The sequence below is a fragment of the Aquila chrysaetos genome, chromosome 11 (genome assembly GCF_900496995.4).
Source record: "Aquila chrysaetos chrysaetos chromosome 11, bAquChr1.4, whole genome shotgun sequence".
NCBI lineage: Eukaryota > Metazoa > Chordata > Aves > Accipitriformes > Accipitridae > Aquila > Aquila chrysaetos.
Window position 1 is genome coordinate 22,568,207 of NC_044014.1, and position 13,869 is coordinate 22,582,075.

A 13,869-nucleotide genomic window follows, 5' to 3' on the forward strand; every position below is an offset into this window, starting at 1 on the left:
GCCATAGGAAATACCTTCTACCGAAGACCTCATTAGATTCGCTGTGCATTTGATGCCAAAAATTATTTGACCCAAGCCACTGGAGGTTGCACAACCAGAACTGCTCCCCTTTGCTCACTGTTTCCAGATACTTTCTCTTGACATAAAACCAGTTTCAGTCTTAGGAGGGGAATGTTTTTGAACAGAGCCTTTCACCCCTGGGTCACTAGCTGAAATCTGGCCCTGGTTGGTAGTGACCGAAAATCATTACCAGCTGACGGCTACTTGGTGAAATGAGCTGGTGAGTCTCATTCCAGTTCCTAATGGACACATCTCAGTAAACACAGTCACAACTGGCACTAACTGGCATTCTCAGCCAAGAGACCATGAACTGAACTGAACGGGGAAGGAGATTGACCCTTCCTCTTCATCCCCTGCCTGGGTTTTTGAAGCATTATGGACAGGCATTTTATATCACCATCATTTCACAGGCTGTTTTTATTCTAAATGGCTTTTTGAAACTTTGCAATTTTCATGCAGCATCGTTCAGCACAGCCTGATTGGCCATCTCAGTATAATTAGGCTCATCTTATGGTTCTCCTCAGTAGAAGCTCAGCTGTCTGATGCCACCTCCCAGTACCAATGGTGAATCTGATGTCATCTCAGTATGAATGGAACCGTCTGATATCACCTCAGTGCTAACAGGACGTTTTATAATATGTCATCTGAGGCTGCAGGGGAAATCTTCTAATCCATTCACTGCTACACTGCAATAGAACATAACACAGTATAATGTGTAGGTTAACTTAGACACCCTCAGGCAGATTTTGGATAGACGGATGGATGGATGGATGGATAGATACATTTATACAAAGTATACATACATTATATCACTCTATTGATTTTTAAAAAGTTCCAGGTCTGCCTGGCTATAATGAGATTTTTGAACTTTGTGTTGCGATCAATGAGGGGAATATTATTGGCCTGGAGAATTGATATACCCGCTCTCTGTGGCTTGTTCTGCTCCTGGACTGCCCCTGCCCCCAAGGTGTACGATTCCATCAGACACTTAACCTCTTTTACAGTGTCATCAGGCTAAAAGGAATCTAATAGTGACACGGGACTTGTGCTCAGCACTCTGGCACTATTGCTTTCCTGTCACAAATAATTTATAGCTTTCTATTTCCATCCCTCTCCCTGCACCCCATCCCCTCTTTCTGTTTCTCTGGGCTGGGGGAAATCAATAAACTCACACAACCAGAGTGGCACTTCAGGGGGTTTTAGGGGGAATGTGAGAGAAGAGAAAAGAAAAGAAAAAACAGAAAAGAAGAAAAAAGTTCTATTATTTGCCCTAGCACAGGCTTCTCAGATCAGCTCCTCAGCTAGTGCAAATCATCATGACCTCAGAGTATGGCCCTGAGGCCCTCATACACCTTCTGCATAGGTCCTCAGCAGCTCTAGATTAGGGCCCCTGGTACCACTGACCTATATGGGGTGAGGATCTGGATGTCCATCCCCAGCTAGAACCTTGACATTCCCTGTCTCCAGCTACGTCCCAGGCAGCTTCTGCCACTCCAGCTACTGCCCAGCTTCATCATGTGTGTACTGGAGATTCCTAACCTGCTGAGGTGATATGCTCTGAAATACCTTTCTTTTCCCAAGAAGGTTTCAGTCTCAGGAATTGTGCTTTTTCAAAAATGCCCTCTCATCATCTCTGCCTATCTCCATCCATGCCATACTGCCCACTAGCCACACATTTGCTCTTTGAAGTTTTGCCAAGTTATTCTTTAGAACGAATCTTTAAGGGAAGCTCTCAGGTGGGCAGGGAGAATGTGTTATTTGCTTTCACTTTCTGGAGAGATTTTTGGGGAGAAGTTAAAGCTGATATGCAGGGCTGAGAGTTCCAGAAACTTAGGCTGAAGGTCATCTGCAGTCTTCACCCTAATTGGACAGGCTCATTTTAATCTCAGAAAGGAATTCCTTGGTGAGACAGTCGTTCTGAGTCACAGATACCCAGCATCTGCCAGTAGGCAGGGACCTTGCCAGTCAAGTACGAGGTGCTAGTGATTTTCTTTCACCACTGACCTCAGCTGGATTTAAACCAGTGACCTAGAGGTGAAAGATTTCATGTAACAAGAAACGGAGCAGTGACAATTACAGTTCAGTTTATTTTCACTCTGAGCAGCATTATGAGCTTTGTGGCATTCACTGAGACATCTTTTTGAGTTCCCATGCTATGTTCATTCACCACCTGATAAACACCAGTTTTTGCCATCTTTGCTGGAGTTTCTTTTTCCTGGTGATCTATATCCCATCACCACTTTCCTACAGGTGCCTTCTGCTCCCACCTTCTCATTTATGAAGGACAAGGGCTTTGGGCAAGCCTTCCATCAGTTCAAAGCATTCAGTTCTATGCCAGAAAGGTATTTTTTAGGTACACAACAAAATTAAATCTACACCATTTGTAAATCCAGCAGTGGCTCTATTAGCTGCAAAGACTGCCTTGTGATCGTGCTGGCAGATCAGATCATAAATGATAATGAAGTTGCTAACACACAGGAGATCCTAGCTCATTCACTGAGCACCACAGTTATGCAGTGAATACCCAAGTTTGGGGAAAAGATGACAGAGCAGAGCAAGGACAATTCTCTGGGAACTAGACCGTTAAAGCAGTAGAATCAGGACCACAAGAAGGCAAATGAAGCCACTCTGCTGCACCCAGAGCTCAGATAAGGCCTTCAGGTTCTGATAGCAGGGATCGTGGCTATGCAAAGGCACAGAGAAGTTGCAGTTGAGTTCTGAACATGTTTTGCTCTTTTACAGGATCATCAGAACCAAAGTTCAGCAACCTTTTCACCCAACACCAGACGGGAGCGGGACAGGTGTGACTGCACCAGGACATACTATCGGTAAGAAGACTGGCATGAGGGGTGGTTACAGGACAAGTGGAAATGAGGATGGAGCTTAGCTGAGGGAACAAAGTCTGACAAGCAGATGCTAAGCAGAGCAAAAGGGAGGAGGGTGTGGGGGGAAAGAAGCCTCAATGGAAATCAGAGGTTTCTGTACTTCGTTTCCCTTGTTGCATTGCAGAGAAGGGAATCATGGCAGAGAAACCAGCCCAAGGTAGGGGTTTGCCCAAAGTGATTCTGCCTTAACATCCATTTCACATTCACACACTCTCCTTCACCTCCCTAGAGAGAAGTATTTACTTCTATCCTGTCTAAGCACCTGTCTTCACCTTTTGACTCCTTCTTACTCTGACTCTCTTTTCCTCTCTCTCTCCCAATTTCTCTTCTCTCCCTTTGCTGGAACTGGTCCATTTCTTAGAGCTAGTAATACACAGACATGGGTAAGATATTCCTGATGCCTCACAACTGAGTTCTTCATTGTTCTGGCTCTGCAGTCAGGTATCCCATGGGTGTATTTCACTGAGAAAATGTATTTCCTGCTGGGGGAGATGGGTTTATCGAGGTGAGAAGAAGATGGAGGCTATAATAAAGTGACCAAATGTCTCCTAGTCTGTTGTGTTTAAAGGTACTGTGCTAGATGTGTGGTGAGGTACTTTTCACTCTGTGGGCTGGATGGTGCATACGTCTGCTGTTGCTAGCATAGCTTTATCCAGTAACAATTCAGAGCAGGAAAAAACATGCAGTATTCTGGGATACTGTGAAATACAGTGGCTTATTCATGGCCTAAGACACTGTCTTAGATACTGTTGGTTACTGAGAATCAGCTGCTATACAAGGATTTACTGGAAAGTGTTGGTCTACATGGGACAGAGCTGGCAGATAGAATCCTGTACACGAACTGTGTTCAGGAGCACAGTAGAATTAATAGGACAGTATGGAAGAGCATTTCTGGATGCCCTTTTAATCTGGACTTGCTCACTGGACTGGGAATCACTGACCGCAACAGATGCAGTTGGCAGATACTATTACTTCTTGGAAAAGTAGTGCAATGTCTAGGGAATGCATTGGCTGAGCTGGGATAATGATTGTGAGTGCTGCTACTGGAGTCTCTCATTGCTCTGGGATGTACTGGGAAGTGTGGGTCTACATCAGGTAGTGTTGACTGGTTCTGCTCCATCCTGGAAGGCTCGTATTGGAGGTATTGATTTCTTCGGGTCAGTGCTTTATGAGCTGAATGGTGGGTAGTGGCCTATAAGAGAATTGGGATATTCTCCCTGTTACTGGGACAAGCTAGGACATAATGGGCATGCCTACTGGATGCACAGCTCTATTTGTTCTATACTCTAAAGCCCTGATTGTCATGAAGTGATCATATCTAATCTGGATGACTTGTCATTTCTGATATATTGGAAACTCATGAGCACTCTTGGACAGCCCTCAGTGGCAAGAGGAGTCTCTGCCTGTTGACATTGGTCAGTGCAAAAGGAAGACACTAGATTTTTATTAATCTGGGTTGGCGTATGTATTGCCAACTCACCATTTGTTCTAGCAGGGAACTGAATTTATTGGCCCAACGCTGAAGTGCTTCTAACCTATGCTAAGAAGGTAATTTTTCGATGAGTGTTTTGGGTGGACACATAAGAGGCTGGTCTGGCTAAGACAGAACATGCACTCCTGGTTGCAAAATGCTGAGAAGAAAAGATCTGGCAAAATACGGATGGACCAGGAAGTCACTAGAGGATGTGGCCTATGCAGCATTGCACTCAGTTACCATAGCATGCACTGGGAAGCCTGCTCTGAAGTGGGATGTAACAACAAGGTTTAGCTTCTTGATGGAATACACTTGCTTGTTATTAATGGCCCTGTACTGAAAGGCTGTGGAGCTACAATATAGGAGCGGACTGGCAAAGCTGGGATGCAGCAACTTTAGCAGTAGAGCAAGTATGAGTCCTTCAGTATGAGGGACTGGGAGTCTGCTTAGTGCCCAGGCTTTCATATGAGACTGGTGGCATGCGTAGCTTTCAGCTGGGGGATCCCTGAGTGCTGTGCTGCTCTCCTCATGGCCCTTTTTCCCTTTTCCTTTTGTCCAGTGCCCAGCACAGCATCCCCTCCCGTCTCCAGTGCCTCCAATGATCCAGTGGGCTCTTACTCCATTAACGGGATCCTGGGGATTCCTCGGTCGAATGGCGAGAAGAGGAAACGTGATGAAGGTAGGGGGAGGGGAGAAGCTCATCCTCCCTTTTATATTCTTTGTCCCCATGTACAGGCTCCAATTTCAGGCCAAGGTTTGCAGCTGCTCCAGGGGCTAGATCAGTTTTAGCAACAGAGACCAGTTCCCCACCACTGCCCTGCTGGCTTGGAATGCTCTTCTTCCGAGGCCCTTTCATGACAGGCTGCGTCTCCAGACATCTGCTCGGCAGGCAGAGAGCCGTCTCCATTGCTGGAGCTGATCCCAAGTTCATTCACTGCTGGAAACGGCTGGAACTGAACTCCCCAGGTGCCAGCAGGTGCCCGGACTTTGAACTGTGGGTAAACATGGTTTCCCCGACTCGCTTGTTTTCAAACAAAATGCCATCTCGGAGAAGCACCAGCAATGTGGGAGTTATCTTTCATTCCCCTTGCAAACAAGTTCCTGCCCTGTGACATGCCATGAGCTACATTAGCTGGCGATCGTAAGGGCCCAGTTTTCAATGGGTAGCATCTACCGCAGCAGAACTGCCATGCTTGCAACAGTCTGAAAGCAGAATAGGAGGTCTTCTGAATACTGTGGCCCTAAGGTTGTGTCCTGGGTTGGGCTGGGCTTAAACCATGACAGGTTGTTATTTAAGCCTTTTGCTAGGGCTCTAAGGAATTAGGATTAAGCTATCTCCGTTTCCTTCCTACCTGCTGGGAAGGACTCAGGGCAAAGTGAATCCTGAAATGAGCCAAAAGCTGGAGCTCAGGTCTAGATAGACTGAGTCAGGAGGGGTGGGTAAGGTCTTGGTGCTCTTATGGTGGCTTTGTAAACATTTTTTCTTAAATCTTGCTCTTTTAATTTGATACGTTCAAAAATTGAGTGCCAGGAAGTGAACTTTTCTAAGACTAGTGCCTGACCAGTTTGTTCGGTTCAGCCCTGCCTTCAGTATGTTGTTTTCCACTGGTGCCTGTTGCATGGGGGGACCTCTTAGCAGTACAGGTGGCTCAGTGTGCTGCGTGTGCTGTAAGCCCAAGGCTGTGCGGTGCAAGAGAACATGAGGGTTCTCTGTGATATGTGGAGAGAAGAGAAAGCTCTCCTGAGAGAAATGCTGCCTTTTGGGGTTTTGCTAGTAATTTTCACAGCATTGGTTCTGGTGAGGTTCACATCTGTAAGTTTTTGATCCAAATAAACACAATAATCCCAAGAAAAAAAGGCTGTCATCGTGATGCCTTTCTCCCTAATACAAAGTAGAACTAGAGGCAAGGACCCAGTCCAGCTCCTATTAAAGCAAATGGGAACATTTTTGCTGATGTCATTGGAAATTGGATCAGGCCCCAGAGGAAGATCCATTTCCCAGCTAGATGGCAGTAGGGCCCAGCTAAGAGAAAAGTGTAGCAATGGAAGGGCTGAGTCAATGTCTCAAAGTCAAAAAATATCAGGAATAAGAGACTGCAAACATTGCAAACCCCTCCAGCATTTCCCATCATTACATACACAGGAAATAGTGACATTTCAAACTGAGTTACAAGTTTCTCTAATGGTTGTGTAAATCTCTTGGCAGTTAATTTGGGGTTTTTGTGAACCCCTGTTCTCATACAGTCCAGCGTGGTGATCACCAGCTCTCAACATGGTGCCTCCATATCTCATTTTGAAATGAAACAGTTCAGTCTGGCTTTAGTGGCTATTCTTTCCAAATACCTGGAAAGGTCATCCCACTTTAGATGCAGCCACACAGTCAATTCCAGCCTCAGAACCTGAGCTTTTTTTGAGCAGTACAATTAAACACAGAAACAACCAAGCAGCCATCTAAGACTGACACTTCACAATGATATATTGACAGTAAGAACAACTCTCTCTGTCCTTAATTCATCTCAGATTTGATTTATGAAGGGCAAGCAACACTATGCAACTCCCTGCTGTTGGCTGAGAGTCCACATATCCCACTAGGAATCAAAAAGGTACCAGACAATCCTGGAGACATTGCTTGTCTAGCTCTCGGAGTTTTAGGTGGCAGTTACATGACACAGCTGCAACTGCCTTAGAGAACAGCCTTCATCCTGCCATCCCAGATATCTGCTGCAGGGAGGTGTCACGCTCCTGTCCCAGAGAAACCTCACATGGGACCCCCTCCCAGCTGCTGAACACCCCTAGCCGAGAGTTGAGTTATCTGGGCTCACACTGGCCTTAAGAAATGCTGAAAGACATCATCACTTTGCAGGGTTGGGTCCTAAGGCTAGAAGGGTCCAAGGGGAGGTTTTGCACAGCTAATGACCCGCACTCACTCCTGGGCAATCTCCCCTGTATCTCTGAGGGCTCTGATTGTTCCTTGCTGAGATGGGGATTAGGAAAGCCTGGCAAGAAATCCAGCGCAGGTATTTCTTTCATGCTCATGCTGGATACATACACCTTCTCAGTATTTCCCAGAGCTTCTGAGCACTGTTTTGTTGCAGATTCTTAATTGCAGGGTTTATTCTCGTGTTGAAAAGCTCTTATGAGCTCCCAATGCACATCTGCTTTCCAAGCATTTTGGGGGTGGCTCATCCCTAAAGGAGGCAGAAGAAGCAGCACTGCTCTCTCTTTCTTTCCGCTCTGTTGGACCAGCTCTGCTGCAAGGATTCCTCTGTGAGGAATGCAGTTCAGCAGAAAGGGGGGAAGTACCAAGCTGCTCCTGAATCCCTGGTTCTGAAAACCTTGTTAGCAACCTCTCTGATGGCTGGGGGGAACAGGGTGGGAGAAAGACAGAGGAGCCTCTATCTGAGCACACCCCCTCCCCCAGGTCCTCCTTGCTGCAGCTGGTGCCTACATTAGACAGTAGCACAGATGATTAAGAAGAGGAGAGATAATTATGTGTCAAGATGATGTAGCAGAACTCCTGAGTTGGACAGAAGGAGCCAGACGGATGCATGAGGTGGGCTTAGCGATGGACGCTGACAGCCAGGTGTGTCCCTCACAGGGAGTTAGAGGGAAGAGGGGAAATCCCAACCTACCAAATGCACTGGTTGCAGCTGCAAGGGTGGCCTGGGAAGACTATGGCATTGAGAGAGACCTAGCAGGGAGGTAGCTCTGCGTGTCTACTAGTCACAACAAGGACCTGTCAGATCACAAGTCTTTCCTCAAAACTCAGTGTGTCTTCCTCAGGTGAGTGCCTAGGAAGGATGGTCAGGATTTCCCCTGTTAAGACTATATATTCCTTTTGTTTCAGTTTTTGACCAGTGATTGTAAACCCTCTGACTTCTGTGACAGATTAGACAAAGTGGAGAGTTGGTCTTCTACAATTTTTTAAATAATTTGGCTAAAAAATTTCACCACCACTTGTGTAGCACAGTGTGTGCCATTTCTTGCAGTCTACAGGCACTGCCAACGTTGCTGTTACTTTCCTCTGACCTTCCCCACCACTTACACCCGCCGTCTTCCAGAGGCAGAAGTGGCCCTGCAGCATGTAATGACTTTCCCAAGACCACTGGAGGGTCTTGCAGTATCAAGCTGCAGCTGGAAACAGGAATTCCTGGCTCTTCACGATCCTAATGTTGTACTATGCTGTGATGGCAGGCCAAGCTCAGCAGGGTCATTGTCAGACTGAGGACAGCAATAGAAGTCCAGAAGGATAAAGGGGAAAAATAATATGCAAATATTTATGTTGTTCCATAACCCCCTGATTAATAGCTTAAAGGATGAGAATTGGAGTGACCCAGAGGGACTAAAAAAATTATTATTATCACTCATACTGTAGTCTTGAGCACTGTATGAGGAGAAAGAGAGAGAGATGGGGAGAAAGGGAAGGACAGATAGATAGATGGATGGATAGATGGATAGACAGATAATATGAAAACAATATTTCAAACTGTTCCCTGCATACCTCAGCATCTCTGGCTGGGTGAAGCTTTTGGGATCTTTACAACCACTCTTATTAGAGATAGCTCTTTCTCTCCGTAGCAGGCCACAGACTTCCTCTGTAGACCCAAATTCTCATTTGGGATTTGTCTTCCAGTGAGGCTGGTGCTGTAACATTCGCAGCATTATTAATCTTGGTCCCTGACAATATCTGTAGTATTTGACAGCATTACTGGCAATAATATCTGGAGTGCCGACAATGGCAGAGATAATATCCCCCAGTATTATCGGCATTAGCAGGGATCATATCTGCAGCCTGTTATTGGCAGGAGCAGACGTAATGTGTCCAGTATTATTAGTATCAGTAGTAATAAAACCCACAGGCTTGTTAGCGTGATCAGTGCTAATATCAGCGGTAGGTTTGTGGGAGAGGAGGGGATGGAGTGATTGCTACTGTAAATGGCAATAATACTTGGGCTGTTTGTAGTAAAGGAATCCCCAGCAGAGATGGGGGAGCAAACCTGAGAAGGCAGAAGTTCCTCCTTTCCTTTCTCCACCTGTCATTTTGATGATTAGAGTGATTTACATTGAAGTAAGCGATGCAGGGCTGTGTCAGTGCAGGGGGACAGTAAAGGGTCACCATTTCGGCAGGTCTGGTGGTGTTTTCCAAAGAGTGTTAGCAGTATCAGTGCAGGTGGTTCACCATACTCTTCAAAATGGGGTTGAGCTGTGCAGAACAGGGTGCTGCCTACTAGCAGTAGGAGCACTTGCACTGTCCTGTAGCTGCGGGTTGGGCAGCGTCACTGCGCTTCTCTTTGGTGCTGCACACATAATTTTCTGACTGTTACTACCATGACACCCTCTACTAAGAAGCCTTGCTTTTGTTACAGGTGGTTTTCTCTTCCCGCACTCCAAATGGGAGGACTCTGACTGCAGGGCAGGGTTTTGACAGTGTTCAGCCTGGGGATTTTCCTACCTGGCTATGATCTCATTTTCCTACTGGGAAAATAGAAATGCCTCCTTCAGGTGGAGTGTGAGGCAGGGAGATCTGCAACAGTCCCAGTCCTGAAAGTTGTTTTTTTAGATACTGCCCCAGGACATAGACTGTCTTGAAGAAAATTTTGAACTCAATTGTTTAAGTGGAAACTAGCACAGAGAGGAAAGATGTGTAATGTGTTTAAGAAGGTCTGAGTTTTTGAGGAGATACACAGCAGCTGAGTATGCCACTGCAAGTATGATCCCATTTGCGTTGTTTAGAGTGGCAATGACAATATCATTTGGGAAACGTATTTGTGACATTTCAGGTGACTTTGTGTCATTGTCAGTGGCATCAATATGTGTTTGCAGGCAGAGTGGCTGTGGGTATCGTGTTGTTGTAAGTGTATCACTATAGGTTGGGGGTTTATGACACTAATGATGAGATTAACTGTATCACTGCTTGCTATACTGCCCCATTACACTCAAGACCGTTACACTCTTCACAGAGGAGGCTATGGATTGTTTCTGGTGGTATGTCTGCATCATTGCATGCAGTAAGGTTGTTTCAGTGTGGTAATTGTTGGTACACTGGTGCAGGCTGCACTGTACTGTCATTGCAATTCATATACTTGTTACTGCAGTTGATGTAATGTGTTGACTGACAACAGACTGGTCATGAGAGTGAAGTCAATACGGCTATGTCACTGCAGCACTGTGTTGAGAATTGTGTGTTTGCACAAAGTATGACCATATTGTTCCACAGCATACTGGAGTTGTTTCAGGACATACAGTGTGCTTATGCCGTCATCTGCAGTATGATGATGCTTTACCAGTGCTGTAGTTGTACTAGTGCAGAGAGGTCTAGCCCTTAACTGTCCTGTAGGGAAATACATTCACTTTCCTATGCTGTGTGCATATGTTTGCAGAGAGAATGAGTGAGTCACTCCACTTGACTGTATCATAGCACCTGATGTGTGTTCATCTCTGGGCATATTAGGTGTATTTCTGTTCTCCCAAAGCTGTTGTGCCATTGAAGACAACAGAGTGTGTTTGGACCCCTGCAGGTGACACAACAGCACTACTGTCTGTGGTGTGGCTGCATTGTTTCATGCTGTGATTTCTCATCACCACAGCTGATGTGTTTGCGTTATTCTATATGGTTGCTTTATTGCAGGTCAGCAATAGTCTTAATGACACTGGAGACACATGCAGTTACATTGCCTCAGGTGCTAACCCCATGTTCCGACCATCCTACACGGTTGTGGGGCGTGCACCCAGCAGTTTATGGCTGTGCACATGGAGTGAGCAGTTTCTGGGGTGTTTCACACTCTCACAGTGTCTTCCTCCTACTTTCCTTGGGACTGTGTTGTTTCACGCAGTGTGGCTGAGTTTCCAGTGGCTGTCAGCTTGCAGTGGTGGTGTATCACTGCAAACAGCAGTGGTCACAGGGGATGTCCAGGCTCATTGTGTCTATACACACAAGTGGAGGTAACACTCCCTTCCATTCTAGATGAAAATGTAAATTGAAGAGGGAGTTTCATCTCAGCAGCCACCCACTTCTTCCTCCTGAGGGTCTTTGGCTCGTGAGACTCCTAGGAGGACATAAGAAAGGCACCTGCTACTCATCCTGCACCTCTCTAAATAAACTGCAGGAGGGTGGTCAGAAAAGGGAGAGTATGTGTGGAAAAAGAGAGGAGGGGGAAACTGGATAAAGGAGAGGACAATGAATAAGCAGCACAGCACTGTCAGAAACGTGGGCTGTTGCACCACGAGTCTGGAGGTCAGTCTGTAAGCAAGGGAAACAGTGTATCTGTGTGTGTGCGTGTGTGTGTCTGCACACACCCCGGGAGTTTGGGGGGTACGCATTGCTCAGGAGGACTTCAGGTAAGGGAGAGTTAACAGCTTACATCACAGAAAGCAGTTTGGACAGAATGCTCTGCTTCTAAAGCTTATAGTGCTGCTTAGTTTGGCAGGGTTTGGTACTATCTGAAGACAAGCTGGTCTGGCTTCAGCTGTATTTGTGTGCATCTCTGCTTGTGTATTTGTGTCTCTAGGAATGCACGCCTGTTTGTTTTCTGTATTTCTGTGTTAGGATCACTGGTGTCTGCTTATCTGTGCTTATGTACTGGGGTGAGTGGCAGGTTGGACCCATATTTTTGTGCATGCCTATAGAGACCTGGAAAATGTTTATGTTAAGCTGTGTATAATATTGCCTAGTAGGGGAATGCATACTGTGGATCATATGGATGTCTGGGCATGTATGGCTCAGTATTAGTGCTATGTATTTCTATGAATGCCAGGTATTTGTATTCACATTTTGAGCATATATGTGAATGTTGTATATTTGTATGTATATTCTGTGTGTATGTGTTGTTACATACTTGGAGTATCACTGTATCTTCGTGGTTGCTGGATATGAATATGTAGCCTATTAGTGCTGTGCACTTCTGTATATAGTTTGTACAGATGTGTATTTGCATTGGGGTTATATATTTGTGTGTATGTTGTATATATATATATTGGTTGTTCTTGCCTGTGTGAAGGTTGTTTATTTATGTAAACAGTTTGTATTTGTTTACATGATTTAATTTTGTATATGTGAATTTAAGGAAATTACTTTGAGTTCCAGGTTTTCGTTTAGTTAGTGTATGTATATTTTTGTAAGTTATTTGTTTATTCAGAAATTACATTTAATTGACTTGCACCTGCATTACTACCTCCTTGTCTCCCAGTTTGCATTCTTGTGTCTTTAAATGTTATTGGCTATGTTTTGTGAGTCTTACTTATGCATAGAGCTTTGCTTTAAGTTCATTTGTATGAGTGCCGTGAATGTGTGCTTATCTGACTGTTTATTTATGGGTATTTAGTTTGTGGTTAGATCTTCTCCTTCCACTTTTTGACTCATTGCTGGGAGGGATTGTTGCAGCTAGTGTGTCAGCAGGAGTCAGGCAGCTACAACTCCTCCCAGCGTCTCTGCCGGCTCCACGTGCCCACCTGTGCAGAGGCTGCTCCCTAGCTTTGCTGGTGCCTGTCTCTCTCTGGATCTTCTTGCTCACTCTAGATGAGTTGTACACAGGGTCTGTCCGCATTCAGGGAGGTGACTGTTATGTTTTTTTATGGACATAAAGAGTACGGGAGTCAGAGGGAGCACGGTGCCTGGATCCATGAGGATCCCGGGTTAATGCACAGTGGATGACAGAATAAACTGCAAAAGAGATCAGGAATAGCTGGCAGTGTGCAGGCAAATGGTGTTTTAGAGGGTTATCGGTGACTGGTATAACAGTGGATCAAGGTGCCATGACAATGGGAGATAGGGATGACGGTGTTTTGGGGTCAAGTGACATGGTAATGCGACATAAGGGCAATGCTGCTATGGAATCAAGGTGACATGGACCTAAGGCACAACAGGGATCAAGGTGACAGGCTGATGCCCCAGGCTGATCTATCAGAACAGGGAGGGCTGGGAAACCTCTATCAAGAATCAGCTGAATAAGGCAAAGGAGAACAGGAGGAGCAGGGTGAAGAAGATCGGATGCTAATCAATGGACCTGTACTGTGGCTGTAGGAGCCAGGTCACTGGCAGTGTGGGACATGCAGTGTCTCCACGAGAAGATCAGTTGCATCCTGGTGTGAAGGGCTGGGGAAGTCTATTAACAGTGGCTGTTTGCATCACAGTGATGGAGAGCAGGGATAACACGGTGATGACATCAGGTGATGGACATATCCTGTGACGGTAGCCATGGACCACAGGGACTGTGTGGGCAGGGGCATTATTCCCAGTTGCTGGAAAAACAAAGAATCTAACGGGCAGTAAAACAAAAACAAAGGAGACTTGGAAGCACCTGACAGCCCTAATTCATCACAGCCCAAGATTTTTTTTTCCCCCTCATGTTCCCATTATATTTGTTTGTAAAAGTGGAAATCAATTTTGAAGGTAATTTTCTGGAAAGAATGGAAGGGAGGTGGGAGGGCCGGATAAGGCAGAGATGGCAAGAG

At 45.7% G+C, this 13,869-nt stretch overlaps 1 protein-coding gene across 9 annotated transcripts in view; it reads left to right on the forward strand.

Moving 5' to 3' along the window:
* Window positions 1-13,869, forward strand: part of PAX2 (paired box 2) — an 87,495-nt gene that overhangs the window by 32,128 nt on the left and 41,498 nt on the right. For all 9 annotated transcript variants that reach the window (XM_030029937.2, XM_030029935.2, XM_030029940.2 and 6 more), the window contains 2 exons: window positions 2,803-2,888; window positions 4,979-5,098. In XM_030029937.2, coding sequence (XP_029885797.1) covers window positions 2,803-2,888; window positions 4,979-5,098 — 206 coding nt within the window. The remainder of the gene's footprint in view (window positions 1-2,802; window positions 2,889-4,978; window positions 5,099-13,869) is intronic.